A 26,263-nucleotide genomic window follows, 5' to 3' on the forward strand; every position below is an offset into this window, starting at 1 on the left:
TATGCATCTCAAGAATAGTTGTATGCATGTGAAATGGTTTGATAAATGAAATGAATAAAAAGTAAAAGACAGGAAGGAATGAATGAAAGAAAAGGAAAGGAAATGAATCTTTTTAACTTATGAAGCTATATAACAGCTATGACTGAATGAATAATGGTACCAATGGACTGTGTAGATTGAGATGACGAATAAGTAGTGCTGTTAGTGCACTCAGTGCTGCCCCCGACTGAATGGGATTCTCAACCTATGGCCACATGAAGAACCTAAGTCTAAAAGACCGCTAACTCCAACATATGGGGCGTAACAATTTGTACCGGTTAATGAAACGTGATAAGAGTTAACACTACAACAGTTTGGGTTTTCTGGGTTGAATATTTTCATCCCAAAATATAGGGGTTTTGTCCCAAAATTTATTTTGGAACGAAAAAAAAGGTCTCAAGTTCATCCCAATATCAGTGTCCCGAAAGGTATTTTGGGATGAAATTACTAATTTCATCCCAAAAAATATCTTTTGGGATTAAATTTTGTTGGACCATTCGATCAATGTGAATTTTATTCTAGGATGAATGAATTTCATCCCAGAAAGTCGTTCGAATACCCACAAAAACCTTTCGAACAATAAATATGTTCGAACATCTACTTCATGGGTGGTCGATCGATACCTATCCATTCAACCTAATAGATATGAGGAAACGTTCGAACAAAAAAATTAATGATTGAACGTAAATTATATTAGTTTTTGGAATTGAATAACAGGTTCGAACGTGTTATGAACGAAAAGAGTGAGTTGCATGTTCAAACGTATTTGAACGGTTCACAAAGTTTGATGACCGTTCGAACTCAAAGACATGATGTTCTAACGGTTGTGTCCGATTTATATATGTTCTAATCCTTGATGATTGTTCGAACGGTTATTATTTTCATTTTAATAAAAAAATTTAAAACAAAATAGATATTTATATTTCAAAAATACATTTCAAATTGATCAATATAAATATAACTAATCTAATAATTCCAGACAAGATAATAAAGAAGTAATAATACTAATAATATTATCAGTAAATAATTTAATAAATCCTAAAACTTATGCAAAACATAAAAATCAATTGCTTGGAGGCCTGAATTGTTGCATAAGCATCTACATTTGGAGTTGTATCTCTCTTCTGAACTCTTCTTGTTATTCTTTTTGTTGTTTTATGTGAATCTCTATGTCTACTTGTTTCGTCAATTGAGCCTCTAACTTATGTTGTTTTGCAATCAATTCTTTGAATCTCGAATTCGTATTCTTTAACACAATGGCAGTAGTACTTGACGTTGATAAGAGTCTGAAGGCTGTACAAATGCAACCCAAACCCCTCAAATATCCTTAACTTTTCTTTTTATTTTTTAGAAGAGTTAGGGCCACATATCCAGAGTGACCCTTACCTACTTTTATTAAACAATCCCTCACTTATGGTGGAAGAATACCGTGTAACAAGAAAACCAAAACTACTCAACTTACAAAGAAAAAATTCCAAAAACCAAAACTAAAAAACCAAAAATGAACCAAAAGCACAAAAAAACCAGAACCACTCTCAGCATCTAGGTTTGCGACCATGAGCACCCTCGCAGTGTAGGCAAGCTCATTTTATCTAATCGAACTATACCCCGCAGTAACCTAGGCAACAAATGATTCATTCCATAATAACCCACCTAGCCTGGAACCAGACCTCTTCTCGCAAGGAATCTACTGCTTGATTACCTTCTCTAAACTGATGCACTACCTGATAGGATAACCCTTCAAGCTCATGAAATAGCTCATCCCAATAATCCCATAAATACTATAATGTACAGTGACGATCACTAAGCCAGTCCGCTATCACCTTCGAGTCACATTCTAAGACAATATGCGAACCACCTAATTGTCTGCACATCTTCACGCCGTATAAAAGAGCACGCATCTCAGCCTCCGTGTTTGTTCCAACCCCAAAGTATTCTGAAAAGCAACAATAAGCACTCTGCAGTTGTCTCGCACCACTCCACCACCACCACACGTACCCGGATTACCCCTACAACTACCATCCATGTTCAATTTCCACCACCCAGCAGGTGGCTTTTGCCAAGCTACGAGCTAAACATGCTGAACAGAGCGATGCCAAACTGGGATGTCCAGTTCACGTAAATGTTACTCATTGACTGGGTCAATCAAGCTACTGTCATTCACAATAGCTCCCAGCCAAGTACGAATGGATGTCCAAACGCCCACCACATTTTCATGAATCCCTTCCATCCTTGCCCTACAACATCTTCTCCATAGGCACCAAGTTAAAATGCTTGGAAGCAGACCAATAATTATTCCTTTTTGCGTAGACTTCTTTGCACATGAAAACCACACTGTCACTCGACTCCAACATGTTCCTATTTGCATACACAGAACACCCATAGCTAAAGCAGCCATCCTCCACACCTGCTGTTCAAACTCACCAGTGGCCAGAACATGATCCAAAGTTTCCACTTGTGGCACCCCGTAGAAGTCACATTTCGAGGCTGGATAAACCCAAATCCACCAAAGGATGTTTAGAAATGAAGAATAGTATGTGTTTTGTTGAAGAAACCCCTGAAATTGATAGATTTCAAGGGTTTTCAGGGTCGTGGAGTTGACTCAGCCATGGTTGAGCTCAATGTAAAATACGTTTGAATGACACCCGTTATCGTTTGAACGTATTAATCAAAACCCTAAAAATCGTTCGAACACTATTCATCAGTTCAAACAATCTGAACCAAAAGTGATGGTGTCCGTTCAACCACTACAAGGTCCATTCGAACACTAGTATCTGTCGTTCGATCAAGTTCAAATGGTTTGAACAAATTAATTTATATTAACTTATTAATTTATTTTCAACACATTTTCTTGTTCTATCAATTAATTTATTAATTTAGTACATTTTATCACTAATGTTGAATATATATTTTCTTTTTTAAATTTTAGGTTGATAATAATGTTTTATAAGAGCTGTAAACATGGCAGATCAGGCGAACCTTCCAGTCATACAGTTTGAGAGTGGACTGTCTTACTGAAGTGGCAGGTAAAACTGTCTGATTTTGTGCATCTTATATGGAAGGGTTATACCCTCCAATTAGTATTCAACGATCGTGGTTAGGCATTAATTGTAGATCAGAGAGAAGAACCAATGGAGCTCGTATCCTATATTGACATTGTCACTGAGTTCTATATAGTGCTTGGTGGTGCCAGCCCAGACAACAAAAGACATACAGGATCTCTGTCTGAGAAGCTCCACTTATATTTTCAGCGGATGGACTCACTGAATATCTTGGTATTCCTAGAATGTGAGATGCCTATCTATACGTACTGCCTAGAGAGTCTGATCCTTCGAGTGATATGGAAACGTCTCAGGACGAGGGATTAATTTACACAGATGAGGTAGATATCCTTACTGAACATGAGGTGAGAGACTTGATTGTTAGTCCAAAAGCTCCTATGTACAATGGGCCGAAGAGGATCAGGTAGGCAGTTTTATTTTCTTTTTTCAAGATCATGAATCTGATAATCACCAATAATATTGACCTTCGACAGCATAAGACTGAGGTTGGTATGGATCTAGAGAGATTTATGATACAGGTCGCTCGTGGCATTCCTATTGATCTCGTGGGATATATCTTCCAGATGATTTGATTAGAGGTTCGATACATTACGATAGATATATTGTCATTCAGGATCCTGATTACTCGATTTTTACTATATTCTGAAGTCATGCCAGATGTTGACGAGCATGTATAGGAGCCGATGAGACCGATCAACAGTACCGCCCTCTCATGCAGCACGGGCCACTCCGAACTTCATTTTCATGGACCTGTTCCTGATCGAGTCGATATTCAGAGGGATGCACAACCGGGAGATCTTGGAGTATCGGCTGGTAAGACATCTAAATAGGTCGAGACATCACGCACATCTACTCGTGAGGAGATGGCTGACATATTGGGTGCTAAGATCAGCAAACACACATTAGCGATGATCGATGCAGTGTATACTGAAGTTGCATACAGAGATTAATGCTAGCATCTCTGAGTTACGTAAAGAGATTAATGCTAGCATCTCTGAATTACGTATAGAGATTCATGTCGTTACTGCGACTCAGGTCACCTTGAGTACTCGACTGACACAAGTAGAGACATGATTTTCTACAGTCAAGGATGTGTGGAGAGAGCTAGCATCATAATAGTTTATATCTTTTATTTATTTATTTTTTTTATTTTTGATATGGACAATATATGGTGTTTTGTAAATTTGATTAAATTATGAATTAAATATTTTTTGTCTTTTCTAGATTTATTATTGATTTATATTATGTGGTGTATGGATGATAAGTAGAACAACTTAATTAGTTTAACAAGAATAAAATAAAAATAAAAATAAGAAAAATAATACAAAATAATTTGAAAATATGTTAAGTAACATTAATCCTCTAACTACCATTTGAACATTTTTTTTATAGGTTTGAACATTTGTATACCATCCATTCGAACGATATAATATAATGTTCGAACGGGCAGTCAATGTCTCGCCAAAATGTATTGACTTAACCCGCTAATTTACCGTTCGATCATAAATAATATCTGTTCAAACATTGTTTAATGTTTCTGTATGTTAACATTGTTTAACTTTATAGTTTGAACCTTTTTTTATGTTGTTTGAATGTTAAGCCATTGTCCAGCTAAATTTTTTCACTGAATGCGCCAAATGATCGTTCGACTGTATATAATTTCCATTTGAATGTTTATTTTATATTGTTCGAACGTTTTTCTTACTAGGGACAAATTTTTTTGTCCCAAAATATATCGTTCGAACATGTTCAAACAGTAAATACATTCCATCATTTTTTAGGAATGAACTTTGAAATTTGTCCCTACATGTCACTTTTAGAATGATTTTCATTTCGTTCCAAATAAAAATCGTCTCAATAGTTCTTTTTCATTGTAGTAGTAATTGGATGTATAAAATGATTTAGTTCTTTATGAAGAAATGTAAAAGATGTGGGAAATGTTTTATGAGAAATGAAAACTCTTTTTAAAGAAACCCCCCTGCTCGAATCCCACCTTGAAATGTTTTATATAAAATATATAAATGAATGATAAATACATGAATGAAAGCCTATGTAAGTATATTTTCACAATATGAAGTAATGTTATTGTGTATTTGACTTAATTTTATTTTTCTGTGTGTCCCACCTAGAAACGAAATGAGGACGAAGCAACAAGATGGACATGGCCAAAGGAAAAATGTGACATAAGCCTAGGCAGGTTTTATTAAATATATGAACTCACATTTTGTAAAAGGACTGTATAATTTAATTAATTGAATTTTGCTACAAACTCTCTTTTAAATTTATAAAATAGGTTTTATACTTTAACCATATAATCTTTGATACCCTAGAGAGGAAAGTAAAAGTTTGAAAAGGTTCAGTAATTCTCATCTTATTTTTTAAAACTATTTGTTAAAAGCTCCACCACAAGGATGTGCGTTAGACATTTAGATTATCAAAATAAATTAGATGATCTTCTGGATCCTTATGGTAGGAAAATTAAATCCGAACCAATTTTCTTTATCTTTTATAGATGTTTCATTTAGGTCAACCAAATATTTAGATATACGACATGTACATGACCAATGCCCTTTCATACCACACATGTGACATTTTTCTTCATATTTCTTTATAGATTTATTCTGCAAACCTTTGTTTTCATCATGCTTTATCGCAGTGTGATTTCACTTCTGGTGGTATGTAAATTTTTTTTCGAGAAAATTTGAATACACTCCCCTTGATTTCTATAGCCATTTCATCTACGTCCACGTCCATGACCACTATTTCCTTCATTACAATGAAATGATATTTGATTTGCTTATGGGAATGGAATAGACCTAGTCGAATGAGACTAGTGTTTTTCATTAAGGTGGGGTTTGGATAGTAAGATTAGATGAGATAATATTGTTAGAATATTGTTTTTTAATATTATTATTGTTATGATAATTGAAAATTTTGAATTTTTTATTGTATTTTATGCATGAATTTGTGAAAATTGTAATGAGATGAGATGGATTGAGATGATTTTGGTATCCAAACTGAGCCTAACTACTCTTTATTTTATTCAGCCAGTAAACAAGATATTAGTTTAGAATACTAGTGAACTTTTTCATTCAATATTCTTTGCTGCAGGAACACATTGGAGGCTTGAATATGTTATTTATTTCATTCTGAACATATCCTTGTTAGTGGTTTTTTCTCTACACAATTTCAATTGTAAAGTTTTTTTTTTTATTTAATGTAGAGTTTTATTCATTAATAATCTTGCAACTTTTGGTACATCCAATATTAATGAGCTTTTGGGAGGAATATCATTCTCTTTTGGTACACATGTCTCGTTTAAAGTATTTTTTAAAATTAATGGAATTTCAATGGTGAGGGACTCAGTTTTTAGTTTTTCTATACAGATGGTGGCGTAAGCAAATTATTGCTTTTGTGCGATCTTTTAAGGATGCTTCATTTCCTTTCTTAATAATATTTCTAAGATTCATTGCATTAAGATTAATCTCAGCATCAATGACCCATGAGAAATAATTGTTGCTGAAGACATTTGAGGGCAACAAATTCTTGTTTTGTAAAATTTGACATGATCTATAACAAATATACTAAATATTGAATACAAATAATTATTTAAAATCAAACTAATATATAAAAGTTAAAAATATTCATCACAATGATATAGTAATATTATACTCTATATAATATCACATAGATTATATCAAGATTTTATAAAATAATTTATATTGCAATAAACAGATTTCAATAGTTATATAAGAGAAAGTTATAGATCGGAGAATGTTACGTAAGTATGTTACCAACAGGCAAAGGAACACAACGATTAGTTAGAGTATCATGTTGACAACATATGAAATTAAAAAAGAAGTAATAAGATAATTGAAAGATTACAATATAAGCTTAGCTCTTCAGGAGCTCAATATTATTCATTTCTAATTTTTTGTGTTCTACAAATAATTCCCAATGCACCCTTTCATAGGCATTGCAAGACAATGAATATGAAAAAGTGATATATAAACTAATGACGTAAATTAATGATATACATTGATTAATTTAAGAATTGAAATAATTCATACATTAATTGGCTAGAATTCTACGATGTGGAATCTAAATAGTTATACACCAACTTTATGTATACATTTACAATATTATAACTTTTTTTATAACCCTTTATACAACCATATTTTAAATTGAGGATAATTTTATAAAATAATGTTATTTTTATAAGTTATTTTATAAATATATCTCTCCTATAAAACGTAATTGCGTAAAGATTTCTATGTGTATCATTTTCGTTATTTTTCAAATCTCGGGACCCTATATCATAGCCACCACCTATTGCATAAATTAAACCACCTATAGTTTAATAATTTTATATTTATTAAAACTATTTCTTGAAACGTACCCATTTTTTTATAAATCAAAACTAGCCAAAAGATTATGTTCCCGTTTCATGTTTACAAATCAAAATTTGATCTCTGTATAATTTAGTGGAAGAATAGGTGTCCTCATTAGAATGAGATGACATTTGATTTCAAGAATTAAGCATATCAGTAGTTCCATGGTATATTCTCTACTATAAAAATAGAGTGGTGATACCATTTACTAAGATTGTTAATAGCAGAATTTCACAACACAAAGTGTTGGTTTTGGTAACTTTAGTGCAGCAACAGAGTAATGGAATGCAGAGAATAAGTTTGTTGCAGAAAACAATATGCGTTGCTTGTACTATTGCATTTCTCTGTAGAGTGCATGGCACTACCTATTTATAGTAAGTACAAAAGAATAAAGGGAATAACAATCCTAACTAATTTGTACAGTCTGTGCATAACAGAATTATAGCATATTTTATTCTAGAAGCTTCTTGCTGAGCGGGAGCATGACTAAGGTGGCTTGCTGTGATGACTATGAGTTGGAGCTGTAGTGGCTTGCTATGTCAATTCTAACAGCCCCCCACAAGATGGAGAGTGTATGTCAATAACTCCCATCTTGCACAATAATGAATAGAATGTTGGAGAATAGAGTGCTTTTGTGAGGATGCCGGCTAACTGGCAAGAAGAGGGTGTGTAGGCAGTTGAGATGATGCCCTCATGAATTTTATCCCGAATTATATGATAGTCTAATTCAATATGCTTGGTTCTTTCGTGAAAAACTGGGTTGGAGGCAATGTGGAGAGCAGATCTGCTGTCACAGTGAAGCGCGGCTGGTTGAGGGTGTGACACCATGAGATCAGCAAGTAAGTATTTTAACCAAACAAGTTCACAAGAAGTAGCAGCCATGGAGCGGTACTCTGCCTCTGCTGAACTACGAGAAACGGTGGTTTGCTTTTTGCACTTCCACGAAATAAGTGACTGCCCAAGGAACACACAATAACCAGTGGTGGATCTTCTTGTATCTGGGCATGATGCCCAATCGGAATCACAATAAGAGATTAATTGACAAGAAGATGAAGCAGGAAACAACAACCCTTGTCCAGGAGATTTTTTGACATAGTGCAGCACCTTGTATGCTGCTTGAAGGTGTGGAATCTGAGGGGCACTCATTTATTGACTGAGTAAGTTAACAGAGAAAGAGAGATCAGGCCGTGTGATTGTTAAATAGAGAAGTCTCCCAATGAGTCTTCTAAATTCTGATGGGTCATGTAGCAATTGACCTTCATCCTTAGTGAGTTTGAGTTTCGGGTCCATGGGAATTGAGTTAGGTTTGCAAGATGTTAAACCAGCATCATCAAGTATGTCAAGGCAATACTTCCTTTGGCATAATTGAATGCCAGTTGAGTTGCGAGCCACCTCCAAATCAAGAAAGTATTTGAGTGTACCAAGATCTTTAATTTTGAATTTTGACTCTAAAAAAGCCTTGAGAGCTGAAATACCATGAGGATCATTGGAGGCTACAACAATGTCGTCAACATATACAAGTAGAGCTAGGAAAGATGAACCACTTCTTTTAGTAAACAGACTGTAATCAGCTCTTGATTGAGCAAATCCAAATTGTAACAAAGAGGAAGAAAATTTTGCATACCATTGCCGAGAGGCTTGTTTGAGTCCATACAAGCTTTTGTTTAATTTGCAAACCTTATTTTTTCCTTGAACTGAATATCCAGGGGGTATTTTCATGTAGACTTCTTCCTCCAATTCTCCATGTAAAAATGCGTTATGAACATCGAATTGATGGAGTTTCCAACCTTTAATGGCAGCCACGGCAAGTAAGGTTTTGATTGTAACAAGTTTTGCTACGGGTGAAAAAGTTTCATGGTAATCGAGACCCTCCTCTTGAGTGTAACCCTTGGAACTAAGCGGGCTTTGTGCCTTTCAATCTTGCCATCTGAATTGTATTTGATTTTGTAAACCGATTTTGAACCAATGGTCTTTTTTCCAATAGGCAGATCAATGACATCCCAAGTTTTGTTCAATTCTAAGGCAGTAATTTCATTATCCGTTGCAATACGCCAATCTAAGCTTTTTACAGCTTGTGCATAAGTAGAAGGTTCAATGTGATGAAGTATAGAAATGGCAAAAACAGCATGTTTAGGAGACAACTTAGCATGAGATAGGACAGAATGTAATGGATATAGAAGAGTTGTTAGTGAATTACCTTTGATCCTTGAGCTTGATAGGGAAGTAGTGGGTGTAATGACTTGTTGACAAGAATAGTCTTGGAGGTAAGCAGGAGATTTTTTTGTCTTTTGGATTTACGGGAAGGGGTATTGGTTTTGGGTAGGTGAGAAGAGTGAGATGGTGCATTTTTGGCAATGAGGTCAGAATGGTTTATGGGAGAGGTGAGATTTGTTAAATCAGATTCTGTGGGGATATGAGCAGGAAATGAAGCAGTGGCTTGCTGTGGTGGAATATGTGCTGTTGAAGAATCGATAGGTGATGGTAATTGTGGTGGAGTTGGTTCTGGTGTAGGGTCGAGATGTGATGATAGGTGTGGTGGAGTTGGTTCTGGAGTAGGGTCGATATGTGCTAGTGGTTGAGCTGAGGTGGATTCTGGTGTAGGATCTAAAGGTTGTGTTGATGAATGTGCTGAGGGAAGGTCAAAATGTGAGTATGGGAAATGTGTGGTGGTATCGGTATTGGGAGGTAGAAATTGAGATGTGGGAAAGGATTGTGGAGTGTGAGATGTAGTTTTATAGGGAAAGATGTTTTCATAAAAAATGATATCTCTGGAATAAAAAATGGATTGATTGAGTAAATCGAATAATTTGTATCCTTTGATGCCAAATGGGTATCCAAGCATGATGCATTTTCTTGCTCTAGAATCAAATTTATGTCTGTTGTGTTTTAGAGTGGATGCATAGCAAAGACAACCGAAAGTTCTCAAGTGTTGGTAGGCTGGTTTGGTTTTAAAAAGCAGTTGGTAGGGACTATTGTTTTGTAAATTGGGTGATGGTGTTCTATTAATGAGATAGGTGGCGGTTAAAATACAATCATTCCAAAAAGATAAAGGAACACCAGATTGGAATTTCAAGGCACGAGCAACATTCAAAATGTATTGGTGCTTACGTTCTACAACCCCATTTTGTTGGGGACTTTCAGCACAAGTTTTTTGGTGAACAATTCCTTTTTGCATAAAAAAATTAGTCATTCAAAATTCACTTCCATTATCAGAACGAAGGACCTTAAGTTTTGTTTGGAATTGTGTTTCAATTAATGAACAAAAAGATTGAAGTAGAGGTCGAGTTTGGGATTTGTTTTTCATTAAATAGACCCAAGTGGATCTAGTAAAGTCATCAATGATTGTTAAAAAATATTTTGAGCCATCATATGCTATTTGGGAACAAGGTCCCCAAATGTCACAATGGATGAGATCAAAAGGCTTGGAGGCACGGTTGTTACTTAAAGAAAAAGGTAATCTGTGATGTTTTGATAAATGACATGTAGAGCATGGAACAATGGAATTCATAGAAGGAAGAAGATGTAAATCTTTGTTTAATAAAGATAGACGTGAATCAGACAAGTGTCCCATTCTACAATGCCATAAATTGTGAAGATGTTGTTGAGATGTAATAGCAGCAGAAACAGGTTGATTATTGAAAGGTAAATTGGATAGGATGGAGGATAAGGCTGTGGGAGACACTCCTGCCAACCGAAGATGATAAAGACCATTGACAACCTCACCCTTCCCAATCGTGCTCCAAGAAGAAAGGTCCTGCACATAACACTCATTAGCAAAGAAAACAAAGCAAGAATTGATGTCCTGAGCTAATTTTTTTGCTGAGATGAGATTGTATTTAAAGGATGGAATGCATAAAACATCATTTAGAGTGAAGGCAGAATTAAGGTTAACAATGCCTTTGTGAGTAACCTTGGTATAATTACCATTTGGAAAGTTGACTTTAAAATCAACTATTGTGGGTGAGGAAGTATAAAAGGAGGTGCAGCAGATCATATGATCTGTTGCACAGGTATCAATTATCCAAGGAATGTAAGATGAAGATTTTGTATTAGAAACTAAGAAGCAGGAAGATATACCAGACATGCTTGAAGGAGAAGGGCAGACTGGAGATGGATCGACGGATTGAACCTGATTTGCTGCTGGTTGTGTAGCGTGTGACTGGAGCAAGGCAATAAGATGCTGATATTGTTCCTTAGTTAGACTTGTTTGAGACTTCTCATTGATCTGTTCTTGTGATGAGAGACTAGTTTGGTTGATAGAGGGGTCAGACCCTTTGGATCGAGTGGCAAGTTTATGGCCAGGGGGGTAGCCATTCAATTTGTAACATCTCTCTGCAGTGTGACCAACGAGATGACAATGTGTACAGGTTGGTTTCTCAAGGTTTGGATTGGCCTTAAAACACTTTTCCAGAGAATGACCTGAAACTTTGCAAAAAATGCAAAATAATTTTTCCCGACGTTGGGAGTTAAAAGGTTTGGGAATATATCGGTTGGATGAATATTGAGTTTTGGTAGCTAAGGCCAAAGTGTCATGGAGATTGGGAGGGTTAGAGATTTGCTTACGTTTCTCTTCCTGTTGAACAAGAGCATAAACTTCACCTAATGATGGGGTGGGTTTGAGTAGGATAATTTGAGCTTTGATGTTCCCAAATGAGTCATGGAGTCCCATGAGAAATTTCATCATCCAATCACGTTGTTGATTCTCAAGGATAGGTTTCAGGGCACCACATGAGCATGATGGAATAGACTCAAAATTAAGAAGTTCATCAAACAAACCTTTCAATTTGGAGAAGTAGAGACTGACCGAATCATCACCTTGGGTGAGATTGTGAATGAGTTGTTTTAATTCATAAATGCGTGGCCCATTATGTTGGGCAAAACGTTGCTCAAGTTCAAGCCATAAATTATAGGCAGTATCAACATAAACAACACTGTTTTTGATTTCAAGGGACATCGCATTTTGGAGCCAAGTGATAACCATGTCATTGCATTCAAGCCATGGTTCTGACAAGGCATCCATGGAGGAAGGTTTAAGAAAAGTACCATCAATGAACCCTAGTTTCTTCTTGATTCTCAGGGAACGACGCACAGTGCATGCCCAAGAATGATAGTTTTCAACAGTGAGGGGATGATTAGTGAGTAATGTTGCTGGACCATCATTGTGGTTAAGAAAATAAGGACTAGAGGGATCTTTTGGATTGCAGTTTATTTTGGTGGTATTTTCAGTAGTCATCGAAAAACAGAGAAAGGGAGTAAGGAAAAAAAATGGGGAAGATGATGAGATTTCAGTAGGCTCTTGATACCATGTTGGTTTTGGTAACTTTAGTGCAGCAACAGAGTAATGGAATGTAGAGAATAAGTTTGTTGCAGAAAACAATATGTGTTGCTTGTACTATTGCATTTCTCTGTAGAGTGCATGGCACTACCTATTTATAGTAAGTACAAAAGAATAAAGGGAATAACAATCCTAACTAATTTGTACAGTCTGTGCATAACAGAATTATAGCATATTTTATTCTAGAAGCTTCTTGCTGAGCTGGAGCATGACTAAGGTGGCTTGCTGTGATGACTATGAGTTGGAGCTGCAGTGGCTTGCTGTGTCAATTCTAACACAAAGGCAGGTGCATGTGTAGTTACTATATATGTGTGTAAAATTGTAAGGCAGAGGATTGTGTTCAGTTGTAATGAATTGTGGTATTGTTCATACCCGAACTGTGGTGATATTTAATTACTATTTCATTCTATGGATTTCTTGTTGATTCAAGTATAAGGGTGCAGCAATGGACGTGCAACACAAACTGGAAGTGGAGGAAACATGGGTGACGTTCAGCAAGGATGGACAGGTATTAACGGTTGTTCACGTTGGCAGCGAGGGACGGTGTAGATTGGCAGAGAGAAACTGAGAGAGAGAGACTGAGAGAAAGAGATGGTAGAGGAGAGATGACTTACCGACAGAGAGCGACGAGGGAAACCCAGAACGGAGGGCGGCGACGTAAGACGTCCATCGGAAAAACAGAAATCGCAGAAGAGAGAGAAGAAAATAAAAAGAAGGCGGGGGGGAAGAAAAGAATAATGGGCTTAGGGCTTAACCCACAAAAACACCGTTTGCTGCTCTTGATTTTCTTTTTAACCAGTGGGTTGGGTTTGGATTTCTTGGCTCTCGATTGGCCTAGTCATTACATTTAGTACTTTGCTGTTATGGTTGGTTTGTAGGTTCACTCTTACATAGAGTTCGAGAGGGCGGGTGCTATTACATAAGCCATAAGTTGTAAAATAATTAGGGTTTTTGTGTAGTTGTTTTGATTCGACTGGTTGCATATGGTAATAGATGGCAGAGAAATGTTTTGTACAAATTTTAATTAGACAAGTCTCACGCAAACTTTTGTAAAAAAATGAATTACACATTGAAAAAGTGTAAAAAAAAAAACTATTTTTGTTATGGGACTCACATTTATGATCCTTAGTTCATTTATGTTTTGCTTTAATTTTTTTTTTTTTTTTTTTGTTTATTTCACTTCTATGTTCTTTTTCTTCATTCTATCTTTTCAGGTTTAACACTGTTTGTTTCTTTTTTTTTGGTTTCATTTATACTTTCTTGATCTCTTCAGCCATCTCAAGTATTCCCTTCGGCCCTATTTTCTTTCATCCCTTATTTTATTCATATTTTGCAGTGAAGACACTGCCCATTTTTAGTTGGGGGTAAGGAGAGTCTTCCACCACTTAGTCTCTCAGAATTTATAATTGTGGGGTTTGAGTTTTAATTCTTTTTCTGCCAAGTTACTGTTTTCACACTTCTCTACTTAAGATTAGAAAGTTGCAGTCTTGGGCTACACTAATTCCCATGGTATAGGTTTAAGTTCAACACAGTACCTTATGATAGTTTAGCAACTCAAACTTAGGCAATATATTGCAAAGCTATTGATTGATGACCTTAATAGACACAAGCATATACTTTTGTTGTTTGTTTGATGTCAATAAGTGGTTTCATTTAAGCAACTAACACGAACTACCATGAACCATATCTTAATGGCCTAGGGAAAGTGAAAGAGAAACTCCATTTATAACACAAGCACAAAAAAATATGTGAGAAAAGGGACAAGCCAGAGATCAAGGAAAACAATTGGTGCAAATACATTGGAAAAGGCTGTCTATCAACGAGATTCTCTTTAAGAGAAAAAGGGTCTTTCAAAGTGAAGTAGCGTGAAAGCCACCAATGTAATGGTTTTGAATTGGAGTAAAGACCTTTTGCTTTTTCTTGAAAAAGTTGCTAGGCTGAAACTATTGTGAGAAATATTGAAACCAACAAATGGCAATCTATTCACACACTTGATGCACTCAAAGATCTGCAGCTTAAATACATTTCCCTTGTTTGAGCTCTTTAGAATTTTATAAGCCTTTGTGTTGAGCTATAACCTGACCTGACTACATTCTAATGCCCAAGATTTCATTATGATTTGATCTTTTGTATAGATTTTTTAGTTCAGTGGCTCACTCTTGGATTCTTCATTTTTTTTATTGCATTATTTGCTAGAGATTAGCAAAAAGCTAGTTGGGTGGTGTGATAAAGTGTTAAAACTGCATGATTAAGCTGCTTAAGTGAATAAATTGTTTAATCAAAAATTGAGTTAAACACTTAATTATGCAGTAGATTATAATACTTGAGTCAATTGATAAATTCTAATATTTTGCACTTGAAAAGAGTTACAATGCAGCTATTCCACACCAAAATTAATATTTCAAATTTTACTCATTACATATCTTACTTATATGTTTCATGGCATTATTGAAAAAGAGTTGTTGACATCTCAATTGTAGAAGGATATTGAAGCGCAGGGGTATTCTTGAAAATACACAACTAGTAGGTGCAGCACCCAAAAGAAAGACTCTGGAACGTGGCTAAGGATCTGAAACACAAGAAAAAAAAAAAAAGAATGAAAAGAGAGAGTGCAACAGACGCAACAGACGCACGCACATAGCTGGCCTCATGTTGAGCAGCAGATGCACGCAGCGCAGGATCGTGGTCTAAGGTAGCGCAAGATCAAGGTCTATGGGGCGGAAAGCTGCCAATGAGAAAAAGAGAAAAAGAAAAGAAAAAAGCGTAGAGATATAAAAAAGGCATTTTGCGATCTTCGTTGGTTTTTCAGTTCTGTTTTTATGTTTTTCAGACTTTTGTTTGGCGAAGTTTTATTCTTCAATGACTGTTGGGGAAAACTCGGAGAGGTGGATAGAATATTTTTCTACCGCAACTTTGTTTTTGCGCCTAGCAACCCTTCTATGAGTTTTAGGCTTCGTTTGGTTCCTCAACTACTCTCAATTCATCTCAACTCATCTAAGGGTGTGCATCCGGACCAGATTTTTTTCCGATCCGGTTCGGAACCCGGAAATCCGGGTGTATCCGGGCGGTTATCTGCCCAGATTACACCCGGGCGGGTGAGGAGAATCCGGATCTGGTTACGGATCCGGTTCTGTGACCCGGTTATCCGTAACCGGGTCATTTAAAAAAAAAAAAGACCGGTTCACGCTGCTCGCAAAATCCCTAACTTTCTCGATTCTTCGAATCCCGTCTGCCTTTCCCCTTTCCGAATCACTTCTGCCTATTCTCTTCGACGCAGGCATCTCTTCCTTTCCGAATCCATTCTCTTCTCATTCTCTCTTTGACGCATACGTCTCTTCTGCTAAATCCCTTCGTCTTTCGAAGTCCTTTGCAGTTTGCGCATTTGGGAGAGAGACGCGGAGGCTACCATCCAACATTTCTGACGTCTAAGCTCGTAAGGTATTTTTCTTAAGCCTTTCTCTACTCTGTTAGTTTCTGTACGGTATGGTCATCTATCTTTCACTACTTCGTTAGTTTCTGTAAATGATGTGTTTCGGGATTTTTGATTATGAGTGTTGGGTTTTTTTTTTGTAAACGATGGGTGTTTTGAAATTTTTGTGTTTTAAGGTTTTATTGTATTTTTGGGTGTTTTGGAATTTTTGTATTTTAGGGTTTTATTGTATTTTCGGGTGTTTCAGATAGTATGATATTTAATGTGGATATAAACAGAGAACTTTTGTTAGTATTCGTGCATATTGGTTTGGGGTAATTGTTTAAACCTTATCCTCGTATATATAGATAATTTAGGAGGATTCATCACTAACTTTCTGCTGCCAAATTGGCCGACCGATTACTTCAAATGCAAGAAATTCTTCGTAAGGATAAATATACAGTACTACATGCAGCAGAATCAAGCTTTTGTAGGTATATATATTATTGAAAAAGATCCTCTATTAATATATATCTAAGCTAATCCTCTATTAATATATATTTCTTTTGAAAAAGATACAGTACTATAGTACCATAATACCATGGAAAATATGCTACAAAATTATAAGCTGCATAATTAATTAATTAACATGTATATATATATATGTATATATCATCATTTGAGATCATGAACATGCATGTATGGTATATATATAAGTCGTAAATGTAACCTACAGCCGTTTTGTTCAAGATATATATAAAATGATTTGTATAGCTCTAGAACATGCAAGTACTGATATTTTTTAAAAGAAGTAGGTAAATTCGAAACTCACGTAAAAAAGTTACGTACTTTTTAATGGTGTGTTTAACTATTTTTTAAAGGAAGTGTGTGAAACTTATCCCTCTTTATATCTAATATTATTCTTTTTCGAATTGCATGCATGTATCTAGCTAAAGATTAGAGAAAAATATTCTATGATGATCATGATTTCATTCAAAGAGTCTTAATTTGGCCGGTTCACTGATTGATAGAACCAACACACACAAATACGTATATTCAGTCACTGTCCTACTTAAAAACAGCTAGCTAGCATAACATTAATCTGCATGATAAAATGTCGTCAACTCCTGGGGAAATTTTACTGGAAAAGTTATATATTCACATGCAAAGTGTGTTTATATATATATACGCTCTTTTTGATGGATCACTATGAATTGTTCTTGTTACTTTCTCGGCTCGATCTCTCCCTTTCTTCATCAATACTTTCCATAAATTTTATCTGGGGAAGCTTTAGCTGATTATGCCAGTAAATTAATTAGCAATCTCGCTAGCAACGATCTGCTCTACTTTCTTGTGATTATAAGTATGCATACATATATATATATATACACATATACATATATATATATATTCCTATTCCTGGTGTGTTGCATGTGCTTGCATCATGTATATGATGCTACATTGTTTGGAAGTATACCCTCACCATTATTTGGCAAGTCCTATTCACTAGCTAGCTAGCTAGGTTCTGATTCTTCTGAAATTACCATATATATTATAGAAAAAGGTGGACTTAGTTTAATATCTATAGGTGAGACTTGAGAGTATTAATGGTGGGCTTAGTTTAATATCTATGCAATAATTTCCTACTAATCTGGTAATTGAGGTTTTTTTTTATTTATAAGGATATAAACTTTTGACCAGACCCGACCTAAAAAGATGCCCAATGAATTTTTTCTCTTCTCTATGTACTTGAACATGGTGCTTTTTGAAATATCAGTCTGATGATGTCCGTTGTATATTCATTGTGGATTATCTTTTCTTGTTTCAGCTGGGCATCTGATAATCTCTTTACCGGAAAGCTCCCAGAATTCTTTGGGACCCTTACAGAACTCAGGGACCTGTATGCAAGGATTTCCAATTGCTTATTGCTACTATATTTTCAAAATAGGAGGGCTCACTTCATTATGATATTTGATATATATTATGTTGACTGGTACTGCACTTTCTCTTTCATAGGCGACTTCAAGGTTCCTTGCTTGAAGGTCCAATCCCAAGCAGTTTTGGTGCTCTAACTAAGCTAGAGAATCTGTAAGGCCTCTCCTAAATATGAACTTGCATGTTTTGATGCGTCATGTGGACTTTAATAGTTGCTATAAGATCTATATCCCTTTGCACTTCTGATGTACTATTTATGATTATGCTTTTTCCCTGATTCATTTGGGATTTCTGCTTTCCTTATGTTCTTAGGAGAATCGGTGATCTTAGCAAGGAAGACTCAAATCTTGATTTCTTGGAAAAACAAACGAGTTTGTCCATATTGTAAGATGTTCTATGTTCTATATCGATCTTAGAAAAAGAAACTTAACATGAATCTTTAATGTACATACTAAATAAACTTTCTCAAACGTGTTTCATAGATCTTTGCATTCTGTTAACAAGTATTGGATATTGAATTAGGTACATTCTCATTGTCTTGGAGGGCAGCCCACTAGAATGGCCTTGCCCCTTGAAATGGCAGAGGAACCTGTTTATGTGAATGCCAAGCAATATCAGTTTTACTTCCAAAATAATACTGGATTAATACAAGATGTGAAGACTAATAAATTTTGATCTTTGTAAATTTATTTCTTTTGTTCTTTGTAAATTTATGTTTTAGTTTAATTAGTTGTGATGTATTATTATTTTTTTTGTTTTTTGTAAATTTACGTCTTCCATTATAATGTAACAACAATATTTTTATTTATTTTACATTTTTATTATCAGAATTTAAAAAAAAAAAAAAACTAAGTGCTATAAAAACATTTTTTTAAGTCTTAAAGTCTTTAAAAAAAGAAAAAAAACCGGATTAAACCCGGATTTAATCGGGTTATAATCTAAATCCGGATTAAATCCTAAAATATTAAAAATATTATTTTCAAATCCTAAAATAATAATAATATTAAAAAATAATATTCTAATAATATTTTATCATCTCAACTCAACTCACTTCAACATCCAAACACAACATTAGTTTTATTTGTTTTAATTTCTATTTTCTGATAAGATGATGTTAGGCCAGCTAACTTTGTAGCTTGAGTTGTGGAGAGTGTCTCGATTTGATTTGGGCTTTGGGTTAATGAAATCTCTGTTGGAATGAACTTTTCTTTACGTTGTTGCAGATCAAATTTTGATTTGAGAATTGAAGGACTCTCTTGCTTTTGCTTTATTGTAGACATAAGGGCACAACAAAGGCGTGAATTTATCAAGGTTTCCTTCGATCAGATGCAATTGTGATTTTGGTTGGTGATACAGTGAAGGCTTTTAAAGAAATGGTGCATGTCCGAACGTAAGCTTTTCATTTTCCAATAATCGATTCCTTGACAGGATTGATGATTGAGATTTAGCACCCCTGAAAATTAACTAAAGGTTGGATCAAAAAGAGGCCCTATTTGCAGCTCAAGTGTTTGATATATTGTCAAAGTGTTAATTTTTCTGCAATTTCTAATTCCTTGCATTCATTTCTTTTAATTTACAAGCATTCAGAAAATCATTATTTAAAAATTAGAGAAAAGATCTAAACCATTCTTCTTTAATACACTCCATATAAGTACACAAACATACTTTTCTTGTTTCTCTTATTAGCCGTGTAAATAGCTCTTTCACAAACAAGTTCCTCACGCAAACGCAACTCATTACGTGCTTGCTCTTCATGAAAATTGTTGTTCTTGTGGAAATGACCATAGAACTCATTCATGTACTACTTTGATAGGTTCTATACTTGAAAGGCAGATTTAGAAGATCATCAATAAAATAATCACATATCAACATGTTCAATTCACACATGCACGTAATCACATTTAATCTAAAATATTGAATAAAAGATCACATATAATATAACATTATGAAATTAAAAAAAAAATAGCATGAATATAACCATATATTTACATATAATCACATTTAATCTAAAACATTAAATAAAAGCTCATATGTAATATAATAATATATCTAAGTATATATTAAATCATGCATTTTTTTTTATTCTTTTTATAATATAAAATAAATGTATAATAAATACATTTATAAACTAAAGGAAAGTTGCAATCTAGTGGTGTGCACTGCCCTTGTTTAACTGATTAGTCTCGGATTTGAATATCAGGAGTGCCACTTTCATCCCTTTCTATTTTATTTTGTGTTAAAAAAATGGGTTTAAACAGTGTTGGGCTGCGAAAATGGCCATTAAAAAAAAAAAACGAATGGCCTGTTGATGGACCCATGCCCAGTTTTTTTTTTTTTTTTTAATAAAATCTCTTCTATTTTATTTTGTGCTATAAACAGTATTGAGCTTCGAAAATGATCCTCTTTTTTTTAAAGAAAAAAAAAAGAATGGCCTATTGATCGGCCCAAGTCCAGTTTTAAAAAAACAATGGGCCCACTGCCCAAGCCCAGCCCAGCCCAGATGACTTCAGTCATCTTCAAGTTCTCGACAGGGCACTGTTCACGTGAACAGTGCCGCTTCTTGCAGCAAGGCAGCTGCCGCTGCCACCGTCTCAGCCACAGAAAACCGTGGATAGCCGCAGCCGATGTTTTCCTCACCTTGAGCCGCCGAGAGACTGCAGTTACAGGAAAACAGGTGGGGCCGCAACACCTCTTTGGTGCGCGAAGCATCACTGTGGTGCCCGCAGCACCATTGTAGATTTATATTTTGTAGATTTCTTGTCTGATCCTATCAATTGGTATCAGGGAAATAATGTCTACCACTAATAAAGAATGGATTGATAGGTTAGATTTGGATATGCAGGCAGTGCATGAAGAGTTGCGAAGACTTGAAACAGGGAGTTCTGACAAGATGCGGCAACTTGATGAGGTAGTAATTAAGGGAAATCATAGAGTTAGTGTTGGGGGAAGACATCAATTAATGAGGAATTTTGATTGTCGTTCCGAAGAATCAAAGACAAGGAGGGGTCGTCCTTTCATCGAACAAGTAACAAAGGAGGAAAGCTTGACTTTCCAAAGTTTTCAGGAGATGATTCTATTGAATGGTTGATTATAGTAGGCCAATATTTCAAGTGTCAAAGCACTTCAGATGATCAGAAGGTCTAGACGGCAGCATTTTATTTAGAAGGGGAAGCCAACCAATGGCTCCAGTGGTTACAAAAGGCACACAAAGAGGAAGAGCGACTAATCACTTGGGAGGTATTTGAGCAAGTACTTGTTATGGCCTGAAGCGCAACCTGCGGTGACTGGGCGGGCGGAGAGATGAAGAAGGGTTGGCAGTTTTGTTAGTTAATTGATTGTGAGAATTAATTGATTGTATAAGTAAAACGTTGTCGTTTGAATTATTGGGGAATGGGGATTAGCCGTCTTGGAGAACTGAAGTATTGTATAATTGTAGTGATAAGAAACGATACCCTTTTTTTTATAATAATAATAAGTGAAGTAGCAGTGGAAGAAGTGATCAAAACATCTGAATCAAAAAGAAAAGATTACAAGTGATAAAAAAGACAGTCTTGAGATATCTTTATATGCATATTAGGGCCTGTAACTACTTTATATGGCCAGCCGTTATATGGCTTGGATGTGGTATTTGGAATACGATGCAAGCCTTGATGAAAGAGTACCGAGTGTGGGAATCAATTGTTTGCTATCTATGTGAAGGGACAGAAGGGAGAAAAAGGTAAAAGATGTCAACTTGTGCGTAAATGCGGAATTGGCTGAACTTTTGAAGAGCCACTTGAATTACCTCCAGAAAGGGATTATGTGCATAAAATTCCACTGAAGGAAGGCACGACACCGATCAATGTCCATACCGATATGCATATTTTTAGAAAAATGAAATGCAAAAACAGGTATCTGAAATGCCAGAAAAATGGATGATTTGGGAAACTTCTCATCTCCTGTACTTTTAGTAAAAAAGAAAGATGGAACATTAAGATTTTGTACTGGTGTCACGGTCAACGAATGGAATGCTTGGGCCAAGTCTAATAGGGTCTAATTTACTTAATTGTTATCATGTTAGGGAGTGGGCCGCAGAGTATCTGGGACTTAGTTGATTTGTTTTCTTTTGTTAAGTTTGCCTAGTTAGTCATGGTTCATGTTGGAGTAGGCGGAAGCCTTTTATCCAATATTTGCGTTTTAGCATATAAGGGTACTATACCTATTGAAAATAATTATCGAGAATCATTAATGAAAATATTTTCTTATTCTATTTTCTCTTTTTTTTTTCTTGGAGGCTAGGTCCACTTCAAATGTGATTAATTTTCTTATATTTTCTCTTATATTTTCTAGTCACCCAAACACCTAATACTATCAGGTGCGTTACAACCAACTATCGAGTTTTTAACGAAGCTACAATTAAAGATCGATTTTTGATTCCTATGGTAAATGATATACTTTATGAGTTGGGTGGGCTTGTATTTTTTTCCTAATTTGGACTTATGAGTGTAGGGTGTCATCAAATTTGAGTTCATTATGAAGATGTCTATAAAACTATATTCTTAACCTATAGTGGTTACTATGAGTATTTAGTGATGTCATTTGGGTTAAATGTAATGAGCCTTCCAAGTTTCAAGCTACTATGTACTCCATTTAATTTAGACCTCACTTGCGAAGATTTATATTAGTATTTTTTGATGGTATTTTGATATACAACAGCAATTGGGGAGTTGCATTTTTTTATTTATTTTTTGAATAAAAATAAATGTTCATTAATATCACCACATCCCGACCAAATGAAGTTCCAAATCTACTCCCTGTAATCTAAACCTTCAGTTGCTCCAAATCAAAGGTAAAAGCATATTAAAGAAAATATCGCCCGGACATGATCATTAATCTTGATCAAATTAAAGCAACATAGTTCCCCAATCACAGGCGCAAGAATCGGTAGCAGATCTCATCATCCTAAATTGTTCAAGCCTGCTCCTCACTTTCCATCGCATCTCTTGCAAACAATGCAAAGCACTCATGTAGTGCTCCATCTCTTCCAACTCCATATTCTCATGCACCGCCTCCTCCCTCCACAAGTACTCCCCATTGTTCTCCATCTTCTTCCTCTTCACCTCCTCCTCTATCTCCGCTAGCTGCTTCTTCTCCCTTTCCAACTCCTCCTGCGCCTCTGCATATTGTCTGTTCATGAACTCCGCTGCAGCCACATTATTAACGTTACTGAGGTTCTGATCGTGCAGAACAGACGAACTCGTGTGCGAGAAGGATGAATGATTTCGAGTGAGATAGCGGTCAAGGACAGTTTCAACAGAACACGTTGTTATGCGGAGAGAACACGATGATGGCCACTTCCAAGCCGCACACGACACAAAGCTCGCCGGCTTTCTTGAAAAGGCCAGCACGGCGCTTCGAGAAAGTTACCTGTTTTTTGCTTTCCTCCGCCAGTTCCTTGATTTCTATCCTTTGTCGGCCTCTAGTTTTCTTGCCTTCGCTCATCTTCTTCTGTATAACCATGGCGGCAGATCAATACATACGATATTATGATGATCTCCTTGTGATCATATGGAGAGGTACGACTTGGGGAGAAGCATTTGGAGCACTTGAAGATCACATTTGACATATTGGCCAGGCATCAGTTCTTTCTAAAGCCATCTAAATGTGTTTTTGGACAGGAACAAAGTGGATTATTTAGGCCATATTATTTCAAAGAAGGGGTTACAAGTCGATCTAGTCAAGATTAAAGTGATGCAGGAATGGGGCCAGCCAAGGAATATAACAGAGTTAGGAGGATGCTTGCGTTATTACTAGAAATTTGTTAAGAATTATGGAGTACTTTCCAAAACGCTTAAAGATCTTCTCAAAAGGGGACAATTTGTGTGGAATGAAAAAGCAAATGCAGCATTCATTCAACTTAAAAAAGCCATGTCAACTACACCAGTCTTGGCTATTCCTAATTTAGTAAAATGTTTATAGTAGAGATAGATGCTTGTGATAATGGGATTGGGGCGGTCCTTGTTCAAATGATCGGCCTGTGGCTTTCATGAGTAAGGCTTTGGGACCAAAGAAAAAGGGTATGCCAAAGAGATGCTGACCATTATGGAGGCAATACATATGTGGAGATCTTATTTTTGGGAAGCAAATTTCATTTTATTACTAATCAGAAGCGTTTAATTAGGACATTTCCTTGAGAAAAGAGTGTGTACTCTAGGACAATACATATGGTGACTAAATTGATGGGCATTATATACAGACCTGGCAAAGAAAGCCCGGGCTTTGTTTGGATACATAACTCAACTCAACTCATCTCGATTCATTTCATCTTATCATTACAATTTTTTCAAAATTTCACACAAAATATAATAAATATGAAATAATAAAAGATAAAAAAATAGAATTTCAAATATTCCTCTTCATTTGATTTGTATCCTCTATACATGACTCTATTTATAGAAGAAAATATGCCGAGATCACTCTGGCATTTGTACGAGTACATGGTGTGCCAATGGCCTAGTGCTAGCTATAAAGTTTGTTACAACAGAAAGAAAGTTCCTCGGTACAAAAACAGAATTGTGCATACAGAATATTCTCACATTACAACCAATTGTTTTCCAGAAGATTCTTTTGGCTAAGGTGGTTTCGTACTGTCATGTGCAGCTGACTTGGATTTGCTTGATATTTCCTCTGAGCTGGAAGATGACGTGGCTTGATTGCTAACACCCTCCCGCGAGTCCAGTTGGGGAACCGTGGTGAGGCTCGACCAAAGTGTAAGGAACTGAGAAGAGACCACTTGAGAAGAGATCGCCAGAAGAAATGAAAGATACGTTTAATGTCTTGGATGCAACTCTGTCACATACAAAGTGAAAGTCAATTTCCATATGTTTTGTACGTGAGTGGAGAACCAGATTGGCTGAAAGATATGTGGCTCCTAGATTATCGCACCATAAGGTGGGAGGCTTAGAGAGAAAGATACCAAGTTCTCGAAGGAGAGACTGAAGCCATAATAATCTGCAGTGGTATTTAAGAGTGCCTTGTACTCGGCTTCGGTACTAGAGCGAGCAACTGTATGTTGCTTCTTGGAGCCAAGAAAAATACAATAGCCCCTATAGACTGCCTGTCATTTGGGCGCCTTGCCCTGTCAGCATCTGAAAAGGCTTGAAGAATGTAAGAAGAAGCTGGGCGAATGTAAAGGGCATAATGGGCTATATGTTTGAGGTACCTCAGTATCCTCTTCACGGCTTGCCAGTGGGGAAGTGTAGGAGCATGCATAAATTGACAAGTTTTGTTTACAGCAAAGGCCACATCTGGTCTTGAGAGAGAAATATACTATAGATTGCCAACAACGCTACGGTAAAGAGTATGATCACTGAAGGCAGGTCCATTAGTAAGGGAGAGATGTGTATTTGTGGCCATGGGAGTTTTGAGAGGCTTGGCTAAGTCCATATTCATTCTTTTGAGGAGGTCACATATATATATTTGGTTTGAGATAAAAAGAGACCATTTGAGAATTTTTGAATTTCAACACCAAGAAAGAAATGAAGTGAACCTAAATCTTTTACTGGAAACAACAAGCTCAAAGAGTTAAGAACTGATGAAATAGCTTTTGGACAAGATCCAGTAATTATAATGTCATCAACGTAGACCAAAAAATAAATGGTAACAGATGAGTGTTTGTACAAGAAGAGGGAAGGATGTGCGAGGGATTGAGTAAACCCGAGTTCAAGGAGCCATGTACTTAGTTTTGAGAACCAAGCTCTTGGTGCTTGCGTAAGGCCATAAATGGCTTTATTCAAGCGACAAACATGAGTAGGGTAGTTAGGATTAATGAATCCAACGGGTTGTGTAACGCCCCAAACCCGGATAGTCTGGAGACTTACTACCTGTCTCTTAAGAACTTATTTTCCAACATAACTAAAATAAAACTCAAATCTTTAATAGCAAAACTCAATATCAAGAGTTCTAAATAACCACCTTGAAAACTCTACAAAGTCATTACTGCAGCTAAAATACACTAAGGAGTTCGTAATCTCTCGGTAGTCATAACAACCCAACCACTAATTTCATAAATCTTATTGAAACTCAAGATATTAATAAAACTCAAAGACATTAA

The 26,263-nt window shown here is 35.9% G+C and overlaps 2 protein-coding genes across 2 annotated transcripts; both read right to left on the reverse strand.

Annotated features, from left to right (window-relative positions):
* Positions 1–11,211: 11,211 nt before the first annotated feature.
* On the reverse strand, positions 11,212–12,725 carry LOC118348601. Its single transcript, XM_035690638.1, has 2 exons — positions 12,056–12,725; positions 11,212–11,246 (listed from the first exon to the last, which is right to left on the reverse strand). The coding sequence occupies exons 1-2, from the start codon at positions 12,723–12,725 to the stop codon at positions 11,212–11,214; spliced, it is 705 nt and encodes a 234-aa protein (XP_035546531.1).
* Positions 12,726–23,054: 10,329 nt separating this feature from the next.
* LOC109019969 (agamous-like MADS-box protein AGL61) lies at positions 23,055–23,670 on the reverse strand. The gene is made up of 2 exons (XM_019002353.1): positions 23,473–23,670; positions 23,055–23,384 (listed from the first exon to the last, which is right to left on the reverse strand). The coding sequence occupies exons 1-2, from the start codon at positions 23,668–23,670 to the stop codon at positions 23,055–23,057; spliced, it is 528 nt and encodes a 175-aa protein (XP_018857898.1).
* Positions 23,671–26,263: the final 2,593 nt, after the last annotated feature.

This window comes from Juglans regia, chromosome 6, assembly GCF_001411555.2.
Source record: "Juglans regia cultivar Chandler chromosome 6, Walnut 2.0, whole genome shotgun sequence".
In the NCBI taxonomy this organism is placed as follows: Eukaryota; Viridiplantae; Streptophyta; class Magnoliopsida; order Fagales; family Juglandaceae; genus Juglans; species Juglans regia.

What these genes read in the sequence shown, in the direction of transcription:
- LOC109019969 (XM_019002353.1), bottom strand. Translation starts at nt 23,670, where the DNA reads ATGGTTATACAGAAGAAGATGAGCGAAGGCAAGAAAACTAGAGGCCGA. An exon ending in TGTTCTCTCCGCATAACAAC is followed by an intron (nt 23,385 to 23,472) that starts GTGTTCTGTTGA and finishes CTGCACGATCAG; the next exon opens with AACCTCAGTAACGTTAATAA.
- LOC118348601 (XM_035690638.1), bottom strand. Translation starts at nt 12,725, where the DNA reads ATGACTACTGAAAATACCACCAAAATAAACTGCAATCCAAAAGATCCC. An exon ending in TGTTCAACAGGAAGAGAAAC is followed by an intron (nt 11,247 to 12,055) that starts GTAAGCAAATCT and finishes TGTTATGTGCAG; the next exon opens with GACCTTTCTTCTTGGAGCAC.